General features: G+C 46.4%; 1 protein-coding gene across 2 annotated transcripts in view; it reads right to left on the bottom strand.

Moving 5' to 3' along the window:
• MINDY4 (MINDY lysine 48 deubiquitinase 4) overlaps positions 1 to 12,696 on the bottom strand; it is a 133,321-nt gene extending 120,625 nt beyond the window's left edge. For both annotated transcript variants that reach the window (XM_030932412.1, XM_010365066.2), the window contains exons 1-3: positions 12,512 to 12,696; positions 5,436 to 5,555; positions 1,816 to 2,051 (exon numbers count right to left, since the gene is read on the bottom strand). In XM_030932412.1, coding sequence (XP_030788272.1) covers positions 1,816 to 2,051; positions 5,436 to 5,555; positions 12,512 to 12,574 — 419 coding nt within the window. In that variant the 5' untranslated portion in view covers positions 12,575 to 12,696. The remainder of the gene's footprint in view (positions 1 to 1,815; positions 2,052 to 5,435; positions 5,556 to 12,511) is intronic.
• Between the last annotated feature and the right edge of the window lie 979 nt (positions 12,697 to 13,675).

A 13,675-nucleotide genomic window follows, 5' to 3' on the forward strand; every position in this document is an offset into this window, starting at 1 on the left:
GTACTTCACAGCAGAGATTTTGAAAACACAGAGTGTGGGAAGCTGAACAGTGACCCCCCCCAAAGATATTCACATCCTTATCCCTGGAATCTATTAATCCATTTATGCCAGAGGTTGCAATTTTTTGAATTTTTGCACGAGTGAAAAATCAGACCTTGGTGATGACCTTCAGCAGTAGGATATAAATAACTCCCACATGCTTAGTGTTCCAATAATGGAACACTAGGCATAAGTGGGTTAACCCACTTATGGTTAACTACATAAGCAGGTTAGCTTCACAGTAAAAGGGATTTTACAGATGTGATTAAATTAAGAGTCATAAAATGGGATTATCTGGTGGACCCAATGTAATTACAAGTGTCCTTCTTAGGAGACAAGAGGATCAAAGGTAGTAGTAAAGTTAGCAGATGTAACAACACAAGCAGAGGCTGGAGCGATGTGCTTTAAGATGAAAGAAGGGAGGCCGGGCGCGGTGGCTCAAGCCTGTAATCCCAGCACTTTGGGAGGCCGAGACGGGTGGATCATGAGGTCAGGAGATCGAGACCATCCTGGCTAATACGGTGAAACCCCGTCTCTACTAAAAAATACAAAAAACTAGCCGGGCGACGAGGCGGGCGCCTGTAGTCCCAGCTACTCGGGAGGCTGAGACAGGAGAATGGCGTGAACCCGGGAGGCGGAGCTTGCAGTGAGCTGAGAGCCGGCCACTGCACTCCAGCCTGGGCGGCAGAGCCAGACTCCGTCTCAAAAAAAAAAAAAAAAAAAAAAAAAAAAAAGATGAAAGAAGGGGTCAAGAGTCAAGGAACATAGGTGGCCTCTAGAAGCTAAAAAAGAAAAGAAAATGGATTTTCCCCTCAGAACCTCCAGACAGAACCGGGCCTGCTAACACTTTGCCTTTAGTCTAGTGAGACTGATTTTACACTTCTGACCTGCAGAACTATAAGAGAATAAATTGGTATTGCTTTAACTACTGTGAGGATTAAATTTTATATGCCAATGTGGCTAGGCTGTGGTACCCAGTTGTTTAGTCAAGCATCAGTCTAGCTGTTGCTGTGAAGGCATTTTGTAAATGTGATTAACATTTACAATCAGCTGACTTTAAGTAAGGCAGATTATCCTCAGTGATGTGGGTGGGCCACACCCCATCAGGTGAAGGCCTGAAAAGCAAAATCTGATGTTTCTCAAAGAAATTCTTTCTCAAGATTATAACATGAAAATCCTGTCTGAGTTTTCAGATTTCCAGCCTGCCCTACAGATTTCAGACTTACCAGCCCTTACAGTCCCATCAGCCAACTCCTTAAAATAAACCTTTTTTTTTTCTTTTTTAAGAGACAGGATCTCACTCCATCTCCCAAGCTAGTGTGCAGTGGTGTGATCATAACTCACTGCAGCCTTGAACTCCAAGGCTCAGATGATCTTCCCGCCTCAGCCTCCTGAGTAGCTGGGACTGTATGTGCACACTGCCACCCCTAGCTAATTTTTTTTTAAGTTTTTGTAGAGACAGGGTCTCTCTATGTTATCCAGGCTGAACTTGAACTCCCAGTCTCAAATGATCCTCCTGCCTTGGCCTCCCAAAGTGCTGGGATTACAGGCATGAGCCACTGCACCTGGCCAAACTTCTTTATATATATACATACAGGTACATAGGCATATAGATACACGCACGCACACACATACACACACACACACACACACACACAGGGAGACCATATTGATTCTGTTCCTCTGGAGAATACTGACTGAAACAGCCATGAAGCACATAGTAATTTGTTATAGCAGCAATAGGAAACTAATAAACAGAATAATGGGAAAACATACCTGGCTTTGCTTGTTTCTGACAATGATGTTCTCCATCCTGCATCTTCATCTGAAAGGTCATATATATTTACCAGTGTAGTCTCTGAGCATCTCGATGGCACTTTGTTATTTTTCTTTGGAACTGAGAGTGCAGGGGTTGGGGTATCTTGAGTGAAATTGTTAGCCGTATTTCCAAAGTGATCCAGAAAGTATCTGGTGATGAGTTCAAGACTTGTTTTTAGAGGATTTTCCTTTGCCTATCATTGGGAGAGGAAAAAAAAAATCATTAATTTATATACAGCTTCACGGAAGAGTGGAAAAAACAATTATTCCACTTTTTTGAGTAAGTTTATCAACTTCTCATTCATACAAGCTTTCAGCCAACATTTACTGGCCACATATTATATGTGTCAGGTACTATGTTGGGTAGGAACACAGAGACAAAAACAAAATCTCTGCCCTAAAAGAACTAGCATCCAGTGCATGAGACAGGTGATTCCATAAACAACTAGAATAAAATGTGGTAGGAATAGAGGCATGTCCAAGCAAATTTCCTCTTGGTTTTTTGCTCCAAGGAATAACTTTATACAATATATATCCCTTCATTTAACAAACAGAGTCTGTAGGGAACACAAACCCTACAGTTTCGTAAGTATTTGGGGCCTGAATATTTTTTTAGCTTGTAAGCTCTGCATCTAACACTGAAACCAGCGACGATAGAGACAACTGAAGCAGAAGGTTAACGTGAAGAGCACAGAGAGGCAGTAAGGACCGACTCACTTTACACTCCAACCTTAAAAACAAAAGGCAAATGAAAGTCTTCAGTAGTAGGTTTTGGAATTAAACGATACCAGTATTTTCCAGCCCTGCCGATACCAAATATTCCCTTTGGACGTTTTTTAAAAATACAGATTCTCACACCCTACTGATACTTACTACGCCAGAACAGCAAAGATGTAAATTCCCGTGAGTAATTTGGATAGACACAGCTATTCATGCAACAACATGCAGGCTGGCCTCAGGGACCCAGCCATGTGTCAGTCCCCAAGCCACTCGCCCAGTAACACCCAGGTCCTGCCAAGCCGTGGCTAGACATGGGGCACTCTGTGATTTTGCAGACTAGCAAGGCACCTACCAAGGAGCCTAGCAGAGCAGGCCCTCGAGGCATGCCAAGTCCTCCGCCTTCCTAGTCCTCTCATCCATGCAGCAGGACTCCGGGACTAAGACCCACAGCCCATGGACTACGACCAAACTCAACAGATTCATCAGATAAAACCCGGGACAGTTTTACTATTTTTTTCAGTAAGAGATACAAACAAAAACGATTTTGTCTAAGATTAAACGAAGCTTACAATAAAGTGAGTTAGGGGAAAGATACTATATTGTAGCCTTCTTGCTTTTCCTCTCAATAAGAGAGACTTAAGCCCCTGAATTACCTGATGCTCCCTTAAGATTTTTCACATCACTTGGCTCACAACAGACACAGCCTTTATATGAATCTAGATATTGTTTTTCAAGATCTCAATTTACATAGGCATTTTTATCTATCCTATACCTAATAGGTTAAAACAAGTTACTGGAAATATTAACATTAAATTGCAGGGTTTTCCTGGAATCAGGCTAGCTTTGTGCTGAATGAATGTCAAAATTATTATGTAATAGATAGACTACCGTGTAATTTTCCTGTAAAATATACACTCCAATTCATTGTATAACAGCTAATACCTGCTGTATCAATCAGGGCACTTATCAGTATCTCATGAAAATATCTTAAGTATCTTAAACTAACAACTACTTTAGGGAGACTATATCACAATGAGGGAATAAAAATAGCTTCAATGTCAAAGACACTTTTGGGAAATTAGTAAGGTACATTTATGTTAAAAGCCCAATGTGACCAAAATGGTTAACTGAATTTTCTGGGTAGCTGTCTCACTCTCTGTGCAAAATTCTCCTAAAGTGTACAGTCCACTCTCCTGCCTTAGAACACAGCAGACGGAGGACTGCAGAGCATCTGCTGCCTGGGTCACCAGTCTTTCTACAGGACTTACAAAGTACTTGCTACAGGACAGGAGATACAGGTGCCTGCATGTCACCCCATGACCCAGAGGACAAAGGCCTTCTATTTGATGTCTTTACTGAGCCTGATAGACTTCACCTGGCTGCCAATGCCTACTTCTTCTCAAAGGGGAGCACAACAATTTCTAGCAGTCTGAGTGCTCCTGTAGGTGCCAGTTGTTTTTAGTTTATATGTTTGCCTGAAATTCCATCCTTCACTTTATTGAGAGATGCCTGACCTAGGTTCCTCCCTGGCCTATGACGTGTATTTGCATAGTTTTCAAGTGGTTCAGCGGATCCTCTGGGTGTCTCAAAAAAATAGCCTTGGTCCTACCACCCTTCGAATCCAAACTGCTAAAGTCCATTTGGAAAAATCACTCCTACAATAGGACAGGGAATCAAAACACCTGGTTCTAGCCTCATCCCTACCTGGTAACTGACTGTGAGACCTTGGATAGCCAACTCTCTCTGGCTCACAGCTCCCTCCTGAGAGAAGGGAATTGATCAGTGGTTTAAAGTTGGACCCTGAGAGGCTAGCCGAGAAAGCAAGACCTCCTTTTCTCAACTTCAAATAGAGCATTTTCCCTTGTTGACTTTGCATATTGGACTTCCACATGAGATATCATTTTATTGCTTTTTTAAAAAATTGTGATAAATGCTGACCTGTATCATTTTCTTTTTGACTCTGACACTATGCCCAACCACAAGGCAAGATTTGCTGGACAGCCCATTCTTTTTCTGTCTTCCTAACAGATTTAAAAAAATTAAGTAGAAAGTGTAGCTTCATTCATTTGTATAGTCATTTATTCATTTATTCCACAAATATATACTGACTATTTACTATGCCATCGGACAACACTTTATGTATGGGGATATAATAGTGAACAAAAAAGACTGCATTTCTGGCTTCTGCTGTGTCCAAGGTATTGGGGGAGGCAGATACTAATTTTAAAATCACATAAATATTCTATTGCCAATGTGATAAACACAAAAACAGGAAAACTATAGGGTGCCATGAAAGCCTGTAATAGCAGGTTGGGGAGATCAAGTATAGGGGATCAGAGATTTCTTCCCGCCCCAGAAAACGCGGTTCCATTTGCTTTCCCAACTCTAATGCACCTGGGTTAGCTGAACCCAATTCCCTCCTCTACCTAAATTATATGTCACAGGAGACTCAAGACTAAGGTATTACTCAGAACCGAAGAAGGAAACTCTTACACAAGCAGGGAATGGAAAATTTTAGTATAACTGGATACGATATTCTTAAGTATAGTTTTACTAAAAATAGCCTTGTGTGGGGAGGCAGGAGTACAGGGAATAACTGTGGGAGGCTGAGCCCTGCCACAGGCTCTGTTCAAAATGAGCCCGACAACCACACACACACAACACGCCAGCTGACCGAGGTGGAAAACCCACTCCTGCTGGGGGTCTGTCCGCACTTGGGGGGTCCGTTTCTCTCTGACTACAAGTGTGGCAGGCCAAGAGCGCCTCAAGCCTCTCCTGTCACTGGCAGGGCCTGTGAGTGCTCTGGCAGCACCAAACTCAGTTCTAAGACTCCACACCACACCTTAGAAAGCACATACCTTGTTCTCCTTATAGAGAAATTCAAGATGCAAAACCTTTCGAAGATCATTTCTGTTGTTTATGCTGAGGTCAGAGCGTGGGCGTTCCTGGTCCATGGTCACACATGTCTTCTTTAAGCCCTGAGGGAAGAAATCTGAATCGCTGTTTACCATCTTAAATCAAAGCCCGCTGTTCTCTTAAAGCACAAGCAAAAGATTCCTGATGTGCACCAAGATAATGCTCATATAACCTTTACACTTGACATCACCTCTGCAATTATCAATATTATTCTGATTCTTAGAACAGCCCCATGGGCTAAGTGAAGGCTGAAGTTTTCAGGCCATTTCACAGATAAGGAGTGAGTTCAGGACTCGTGCACAGGAGTCCTGGGTTTGGTCCTAGATTTGGAATCATAGTATATGATTCCATATACTATGGAATATGGAATATTCAAATATTTTTAAAGCAGCTTTAAAAATAAACGAAAGAAAAAACATAAACAAAAGGCTAATATTCATTCCCTTCACTCTCATTTGGGGAAACCAGGAGACGGGGTTGACTTGCCCAAGATAACAAAATGGAACCACATCACAGGCGGGGGTTATAACCATCCCAGTCTGTGAGTCCGTGACTCTGGGACCCAGGCCCATGGGAAGCTCTTGGTAAATGTCTGCTAAGTCACCAGCAAAGCCACTTTCCATCATCCCACCCTGAACTGCCAGAAGACCAAGGTTCAAGGCCCAGCTGAGCCATGCTCTAGCAGTGGAAAATCTGGGGTTGGGGAAGTGAGGGTCCTGTTCGCAAGTGCCTGGCTTCTCAATCTGAAAAACAAACACAACTTGCTGTCTACCCCACTGGGTCATGGTGATTGTCAAATGGCTGGAGGCTGAGAACATGCCTCACCAACAGCTCAGCCTGGTGTTAGCGGTGTTCCTTATTCTTAATGGATTCCAGACCCCCAGTGCTCCACAGGCTTCAGCTTCTCTCAGAGCCTTTGTGTTCAGAATTTTACAGAGGCTCTAGCTGCTGGGGAAACACGACAAAACCCATGCCCACCATGCATTTAGGTAAGAAGGTCAATTTGGGAAACTAAAAGTAAGAACACAACCTTGAAACAGAGGAAAGAGGAGGCCATAGGGAAGGGAAATGGAAATAAATGGATATAGGTGTGGGAAAAAAGGTGGATTAGGTGCATCAGGAAAAGTCTGTTTGAAGGAGAGATGAGGTTCAAAACCAACCACCCGTATTTCATCTGGGCTTAACCATGGCTTTCCCTCCAGTCAAAGTGATGTGGAACATGCTATAACGAGGGTCTTTCTCTGATGGATAATTCTTTATGTCTGTCAACAGTTCAAATCAGCAAGCCCTGGCACATTTAACAAACCCCACCACCACCCCGGCTCTAGAGTGTGATGCACACCAGCATTTGAAAACCACTGGGGGCCTGGGCATGGTGCCATAGACCTGCAGACCCAGAACTTTGAGAGGCCGAGGCAGGAGGAATCCTCGAGCTCAGGACTTCAAGGCCACAGTGAGCTATGATTACACCACTGCACTCCATCCTGGATGAAAGAGTGAGACCCTGTCTCTAAAAAAAAAAAAAAAAAAAGGAAGAAAGAAAAAAAGGAAAGAAAAGAAAAAAAAGAAAAAAGAAATGAAAAGAGAAAAGAAAAGAAATACCATTGGGGTAGAGGACAAGGGTGCCCTTGGGAGTCAGACAGTCCTCAGTCCCATCCAGCCCACTCAAACTTCATTCGCCCAACAAACACCTGTCATGCACCTCCTATATGCCAGGCTCTGGTCTAGATGCAGGAAAGACAGAAGGAATAGGAGCTAATGTTCTGTTGGGAAAGCAGACCATAAATGTATGGTGTGGCAGCTGCTAATACGTACTACTAGGGAGACAAAGCAGGAAGAGGGAAGATAAGGATGAAAGTCACTCTTTTAGATGGTCAGCTATTTGTTCAGCATCATCCACATGCTCACTCCTGTCCCAGGTTCCCTATCTGTGAAACGAAGGGAACAGACCAGGAGTCCGTAAGTCCAGTTGCTAGAGGCAGAGCAGTGAACAGATATAAATCCCAGTCCTCAGGGAACTTGCACTCTACAGGGGGAGAGACAACAAGTATAGTATGATATGGGGAAAAAACATATAAAATAGGATAAGGAGACAGAGAGGGCTACAGTGGGTATGGGGATGGGCTGCTACTTTATCTAAGGTGGTCAGGAAAGGCATCATTGATTGATGAAGGAATCAAAAGAGCAGGCCACACAGACACTTGGGAGAAAAGTGTTCTGGGCAAGGAATAGCAAGTGCAAAGGCCCTGAGCCAGTTGCAAAAGGCCAGTGCATCTAGAGCTGCATGGCAGGGGAAAGGAGGTAAGGAAATCAGAAGTCACCCAGAGACTCATAAGGAAAGGCCTCGTGGGCTTTTGTGAAATGGGAAGGCTACTATTTCGAACTGACATATTTTTGAAAGATCACTTGGCTGCTAGGTTGAAAATAAACTGTAGGAGGCAGAAGATCAAGGAAAAACCATTTAGGAGGCTATTGAACAATTCACAACTCACATGAAACACAGGGGTGGCTTGGAGCAAGGTGTTTGCAACAGAAGTGGTAAGAAGTGGCTATATTCTGTATGTGCTCTGATGACAAAGTCAACAGATTCGCTGATGGACTGGATATGAGGTGCACAAGAAAGGAAAAAGCCAAGAATAATTCCGAAGTTTCTGGCCTAGGCAATCAGAAGGACAGAGGTGCCATTTATTCCAATGGGCACAGTTGTAGGAGGAACAGGAAATCAGAAATTGACTTTTGGACATTATGATAAATATATATTTGTTCTTTGTCCCAGGTTCCCGGCACATAGATTCTAAAACTCTTGGAATCTCCAGGGTGATAAGAACGTCTTCTGTATGCTAATGTGATGACTAGTGGCTGGGGACCCCTAGATGGCTTCAGGATAGGGGCTGGTCACCAGAAAGAGCAAACCTTGAATAGAGGGCTGGGACTTTCAGCCCTACCTCCCAACCTCCCAGAGAGGGAAGAGGAGCTATAGATTGAGCTAACCACCAATGGTCAATGATTTAATCGAACTTTCCTATATAACAGAATCGACATAAAATATCCTGAACGATGGGGTTCAGGGAGTTCCCAGGTTGGTGCTGGGAGGACAGCATGTTGAAGAGGGCATGGAAGCTCCATGACCCTCCACCCACACCTTGCCCTATGCATCTCTTCCATCTGGCTGTTCCTGAATTGTGTCCTTTATAGTAAACTGGTAAATGTAAGTAAGGTGTTTCTCTGAGTTCTGTGAACCATTCTAATACATTATTAAAACTGTGAAGGGGGTTGTGGGAACCCTCAATTTATAGCTAGTTGGTCAGAAGTTCAGGCGGCAACTTGGGACTTCTGACCGTCATCTGAAGTGAGGGCAGTCATGAGCCTGAGACCTTAACCTGCAGGGTCTGCACTAACTACAGGTAGTGTCAGGACTGTATTGAATTGTACAACACCCAGTTAGTGTCTGGAGAGTTGGAGACTTAGTTTGTATGGAGGAAAAATACCCCACACATTTGATGTCTGAAGTATAAGCAGAAACACTATCAGAGACATGTTGAGATGCTTGTTAGCCATCCCAGCAGATATGTAGAATAGGCAGTTGGAAGAATTCAAGAGTTCAGGGAGAGGTCTCAGCTAGAGATAGACATTTGGGAATTGTCAGCATATAGATGGTATGGGAATCCACAAGACTGGCTGAGATGTCTTGAGAGTGAATAGACAGGAGAAGAGAAGAGAGCCATAAACTGAGTCCTTGAGCCCATAAGAGTACACAGGACAGGGAAATGAGGGGCACCAGCAAAGACGTTGAAGGGAGCACCCAGAGCAGTAGGAGGAAAGCTAAGAGGGACAGTCTCCTAGAAGACAAGCAGAAGGACACAATCAACTGTGACAAACATAATCATTAGATCAAGAAGGGCAAGGACTAAAAATCCAAGGTTAATAATGGCCCTAACAAGAGCTATTTCCATGGAATGGTGGGGACAAAAGCCTGATTAGAAACGGTTTGAGAAAGCAGAGAAAATAATTAAAATGAGTAGACACAGCTCCTTTACGGGGTTTCTATATAAAGGCAGGAAATAATAAACCAGTAGCTGGGGTTTGGGGGTCAAGATGGGATTCTGCAGGGGCACAACGTATATGTGCTGATAGGAGTATCCTAGTAGAGGAGAGAAATGCATGGTGCAGGAGACAGCGACATCCCTGAGCACACAAGAGGGGTCATGCACACGTGGAGGGGCGGGCCTAACCAGGGGTGTGGAGAATTCATCCACAGGAACACCAGAGAGAGCAGAGTGAATGGTGCAGGCCCAGGAAGCTGAGCAAGTGTGGTAGTGGGAGCCTGTTGGACTTCCCTCATGACTTCTGTTTTCTCAGCGAAATTAGATGGGGAAGGAGCTTTGGGGTTTGAGGAGAAAGAAGGTATGAAATGGTCATCCAGGATTTGAGAAAGTAAACAGGCTGGAGAGTTGCAACCAGGTGGGCAGGCACCCATAAGGCACCACAAGGGGGTGTGGTCATGGATTTAGAGTGACACCATCAACATGGTGGTGTGTGTTTCTCTCCAATCCCATTCAGCTCTATGGGTGCAAGTGTGGAGCAGGGCGAGTGGAATTTTACTGTCAGAAGAGAATGATGAAGGGAGAGAAGGGCAAAAGAGCTGCGCCTGTTATGGAGGGCGCAATTATAACGATGGGTGGGTGAGAAGTAGGCGGGTAACGGTAGGCCCGAGGGACTGTGAACAGTTGGCAGGAACAATGCAATATAGACGTGGTGAGGCTGGAGAAGAGTTTATGTGGGGCTACGAAGGGGGACAAGCTGGAAATTTTGACAGGTGGGAAGCTTGAAATTGAGATTACAGAAAGGGCACAGTACTGGTAACGACAAGCCCAGCTCATGACCATGGGGCAGGGTGGCAGAGGGAGGATGGCACAGTCACTGCAGGAGTGGAGCCACAGACCCAAGAGGCTGGGGCAGCAGAAGAGTCACCTCAGTGGACCCTGCCATCTCCAGGAAACTATCATGACTCTCCCTGAGGGCAGACCACACTTGGTGACTTCAAGTAGGCCAAAGTGGCTGGAGGGTAGAGGGCGGAGCAAGCAGTCATGGAAGATGAGGTCTGAGGGTAGCCAGAGTCAAGTCATGGAGAGACTTGAAGTCTAATTACGATGTGAAGCCAGTAGAGGGGTTTGAGCAGGGGAGTTACATGGTCTGACCTGCTCACCCTGGGCAAGTTTCTTGGCCTCCTGGTCTCACGATAATCTTATGTGAAAGGGAATCCTTATACCTATCTTTCAGGACTGTTATGAGAATCTGAGACAACAAACCATCACCTTCCAGGTACCGGGCACCAAGGTGGCAGCTCTCTTGCTTATGACTGCTGGGTGCAATGACTGCCTGCACAAAACCCCGTGGGGAGCACATGGTCTCTGCCCTGGAGCAGAAGGCGATGAGAAAGCAGTATACCTGGGCTGCAGCCCCAGCTCACCAATACCTTCTGAGTAACTGTGGGCAACTCCTCTCTACTCTTAGGGCCTTAGTGTGCCCAGATAAAACACGGGAGGGAGAGGTGACCAGGGGAACTTGGCCATGTCAAGTGGGGGGTCGGAGGCAGGGATGTGGGAGAGGCTGGAAATGAGACTGAGATGGTAAGCTGGGGTCAAGCTACAGGGCAGGCTTGGATGTCAGTGAGGACACTGGACTTCATTTGTACTCAAGAAAGAACATGAGGAAGCCCTCTCTTAAGAGTTTTGTTCAGTGACCCAGACTTAAAAGAAATGATGGGAACAGTCAGCTTCCCAGGGTGTTAACTGATATCCAACATGCAGCCAGGACTTGGTGATGGCAGGTCAATTAGCCATAAAAACAGGGCAGATGCGACAAAGCCAAATGCATTCAAAATTTTTTCAAATAAAAATAAATCATAAAAAAACACACAAAGACACTTTCCAAACAGGTGCAGTTCAGAGACACCTCTTTGGTGTCAGAGACAGTGAGGGTGGGAGGAGGTATAAAGTTGAACACCTACGTGCACATGGTATCTATATGTCAGATCCATGCTTGAGAGCTGCCCATATGTTATTATTAATCCTCATTATAAATCTGCAAAAGGTAGGTCTTATTTTCGTGTTTTACAGATAACGAAATTGAGGCCTTGAGTAAAGTACTCAGGTTCACACTGCAAACTAGTAGCAAATATTTGAACCCTCTCCATCTGACTTCAAAGTCCTTCCCCTTTCCTCCATTCAAAAAATTACGTGTATGAGTTTTCATACCAGACAAGTGTCCATCGCCCCAGCCCAGTATGACATTGCAAGGGTAGACAAAACACACAGACTGCAGCCCTCAGTCACCACGTGTTGAAAAAACTGATGTATGTCCCCCTCCACTACCATGCCTAAGACCCCCCGGCAAGCTCCTTCCCCACGGAGGTCCCCATCTCCACCCTGAGGCCGGATGACAGCTAAGGACCTTCCAAGCCTGTGAGCGCTGCAAAAACTCTCCTGGGACAAGACAATAGTAAAACTTACAAAAATTAAAGCAACCACTGGAATTCCCACTGTTGACTAAAATGACTAAGGGCTTGACCGTCAAGAACTTTTCGGGGCCTTTGGGGTTCCCTCTGGGGAGAAGTTCTTTCCGAGTGGGGACCCTGACTTGCGTGGGTCGCGCACGGAGGCCAGCAGCCAGGCTGGGGCGCAGGCCTGCCCGCTGTGAGCCCGCGCTAGGATTGCTTGGCGCGTCCCCCGAGCCCCCTTCCCAGCTGCCTCTGTCCCGGATCGCGGATGCCCCAGGAGGGCAGCGGATGGGCTCAAACCTGCCTTGCGGAAGCGCCCGCTGACGACGGCAGAAACGCCTTGTGGGAAATGTAGTTTCCCCTGTCCCGGGAAAGCGGCGCTCTTCTGGGGCATCTCTGGAGCAGACAGTAGGCAGGGAACGGGCGCCCTCCCAGAAGGTGCAAAGCCTTCAGGGGAGATCCCGATGATCCCCCCAAATTAGAGCCACTTCCCGGGTTTTGGAGGGGGCGAGCCCTTACCTTTCTGCTGAGGAACTCCCTGACCAAGGAGGCGGCCACCTCCTCCACGAAGAGGCTGTCCATGGCACTGGCTCTGGCTGTGGCTCTGCCCACTAGGCCCACGCCGGGCCGCAGCACCCGGCAGCTGGGTCGGTCGGGCGCAGTATGGCCGCGTTGCCGTGGCGACGGCGGCGTCGGCGCTGCGAGAACTCCTCCCCTTCTCTGGGGCGGGCTGGCTGGGGCGGGAGGGAAGGGGTGGAGCGTCCTGCAAACTCGTGTCTCAGAGTGGGAGGCCGCAGCCAGGACGCCCAGGTGTCGCCCAGGGCACCGCCCACGGGCTCCGGGCTCGGGGCCTCACTCTGACCCTGGCACTGGTCGTCCGAGAGGCCTAGGACGAATTACCACTCCGCTCCGAGGCTCCATTTTCCTAGACATAAAATGGGAAGAATGCCTGCCTCCTTGTTTCTGGAGGACTAAACTCACAGGAAAGTGACCCCCTCAGGTCCACCTTCAGCACCACGGCCCCCTCTGGGGCCACCAACGCTACTGACCTGGCGGGCCTGGACCATGGGGGCAAGAAAGCCCAGGATTCTGCTTCTTGGGGACCGAAATTAAAGGACATGTTCCTCGCCCCCTTGGTGCCTGCTTTCCCGCAATGAGACTGCCATTTATTGATCACCAAGCTCTTAACTCACGATTGTACTTTTAATCCTTACAGCTTCCTGACTAGGTGGTTACTGTTGCCCCCATTCTTTAAAACGAGACACGAGATTCAGAAAGGCTAAGATTTTGCTGAGGCCCACACAGCTGGGTACTGGGAAAGTTGAGTTTCTAACCAAGCCCAGTACATTTTCCCCATACTTAGTCACCTGGGTTCCACCTTCACAATCTTTGCCACTTCTGCATGTTACCTATTGTATTCCTTCGCTCAGGCTGCCATACAAACTACCACAGACCAGGTGGCTTAAACAACACATATATTGTCTCCCAGTTCTGAAGGCTACAGACCGAGATCAAGGTGTCAGCTGGATGGTTTCTTCTGAGGCCTCTCTCCCTGGCTTCTGTTATAGATGGCCACCTTCTCTCAGTGTCTTCACGTGGCTAGCCATCTGTGTGTGCCTGTGTGCTAATCTCTTCTTATAAGGACATCAGTTGTATTGGAATAGGGCCCACCCTAATGACCAC

Source organism: Rhinopithecus roxellana, chromosome 6 (genome assembly GCF_007565055.1).
Source record: "Rhinopithecus roxellana isolate Shanxi Qingling chromosome 6, ASM756505v1, whole genome shotgun sequence".
NCBI classification, from domain to species: domain Eukaryota; kingdom Metazoa; phylum Chordata; class Mammalia; order Primates; family Cercopithecidae; genus Rhinopithecus; species Rhinopithecus roxellana.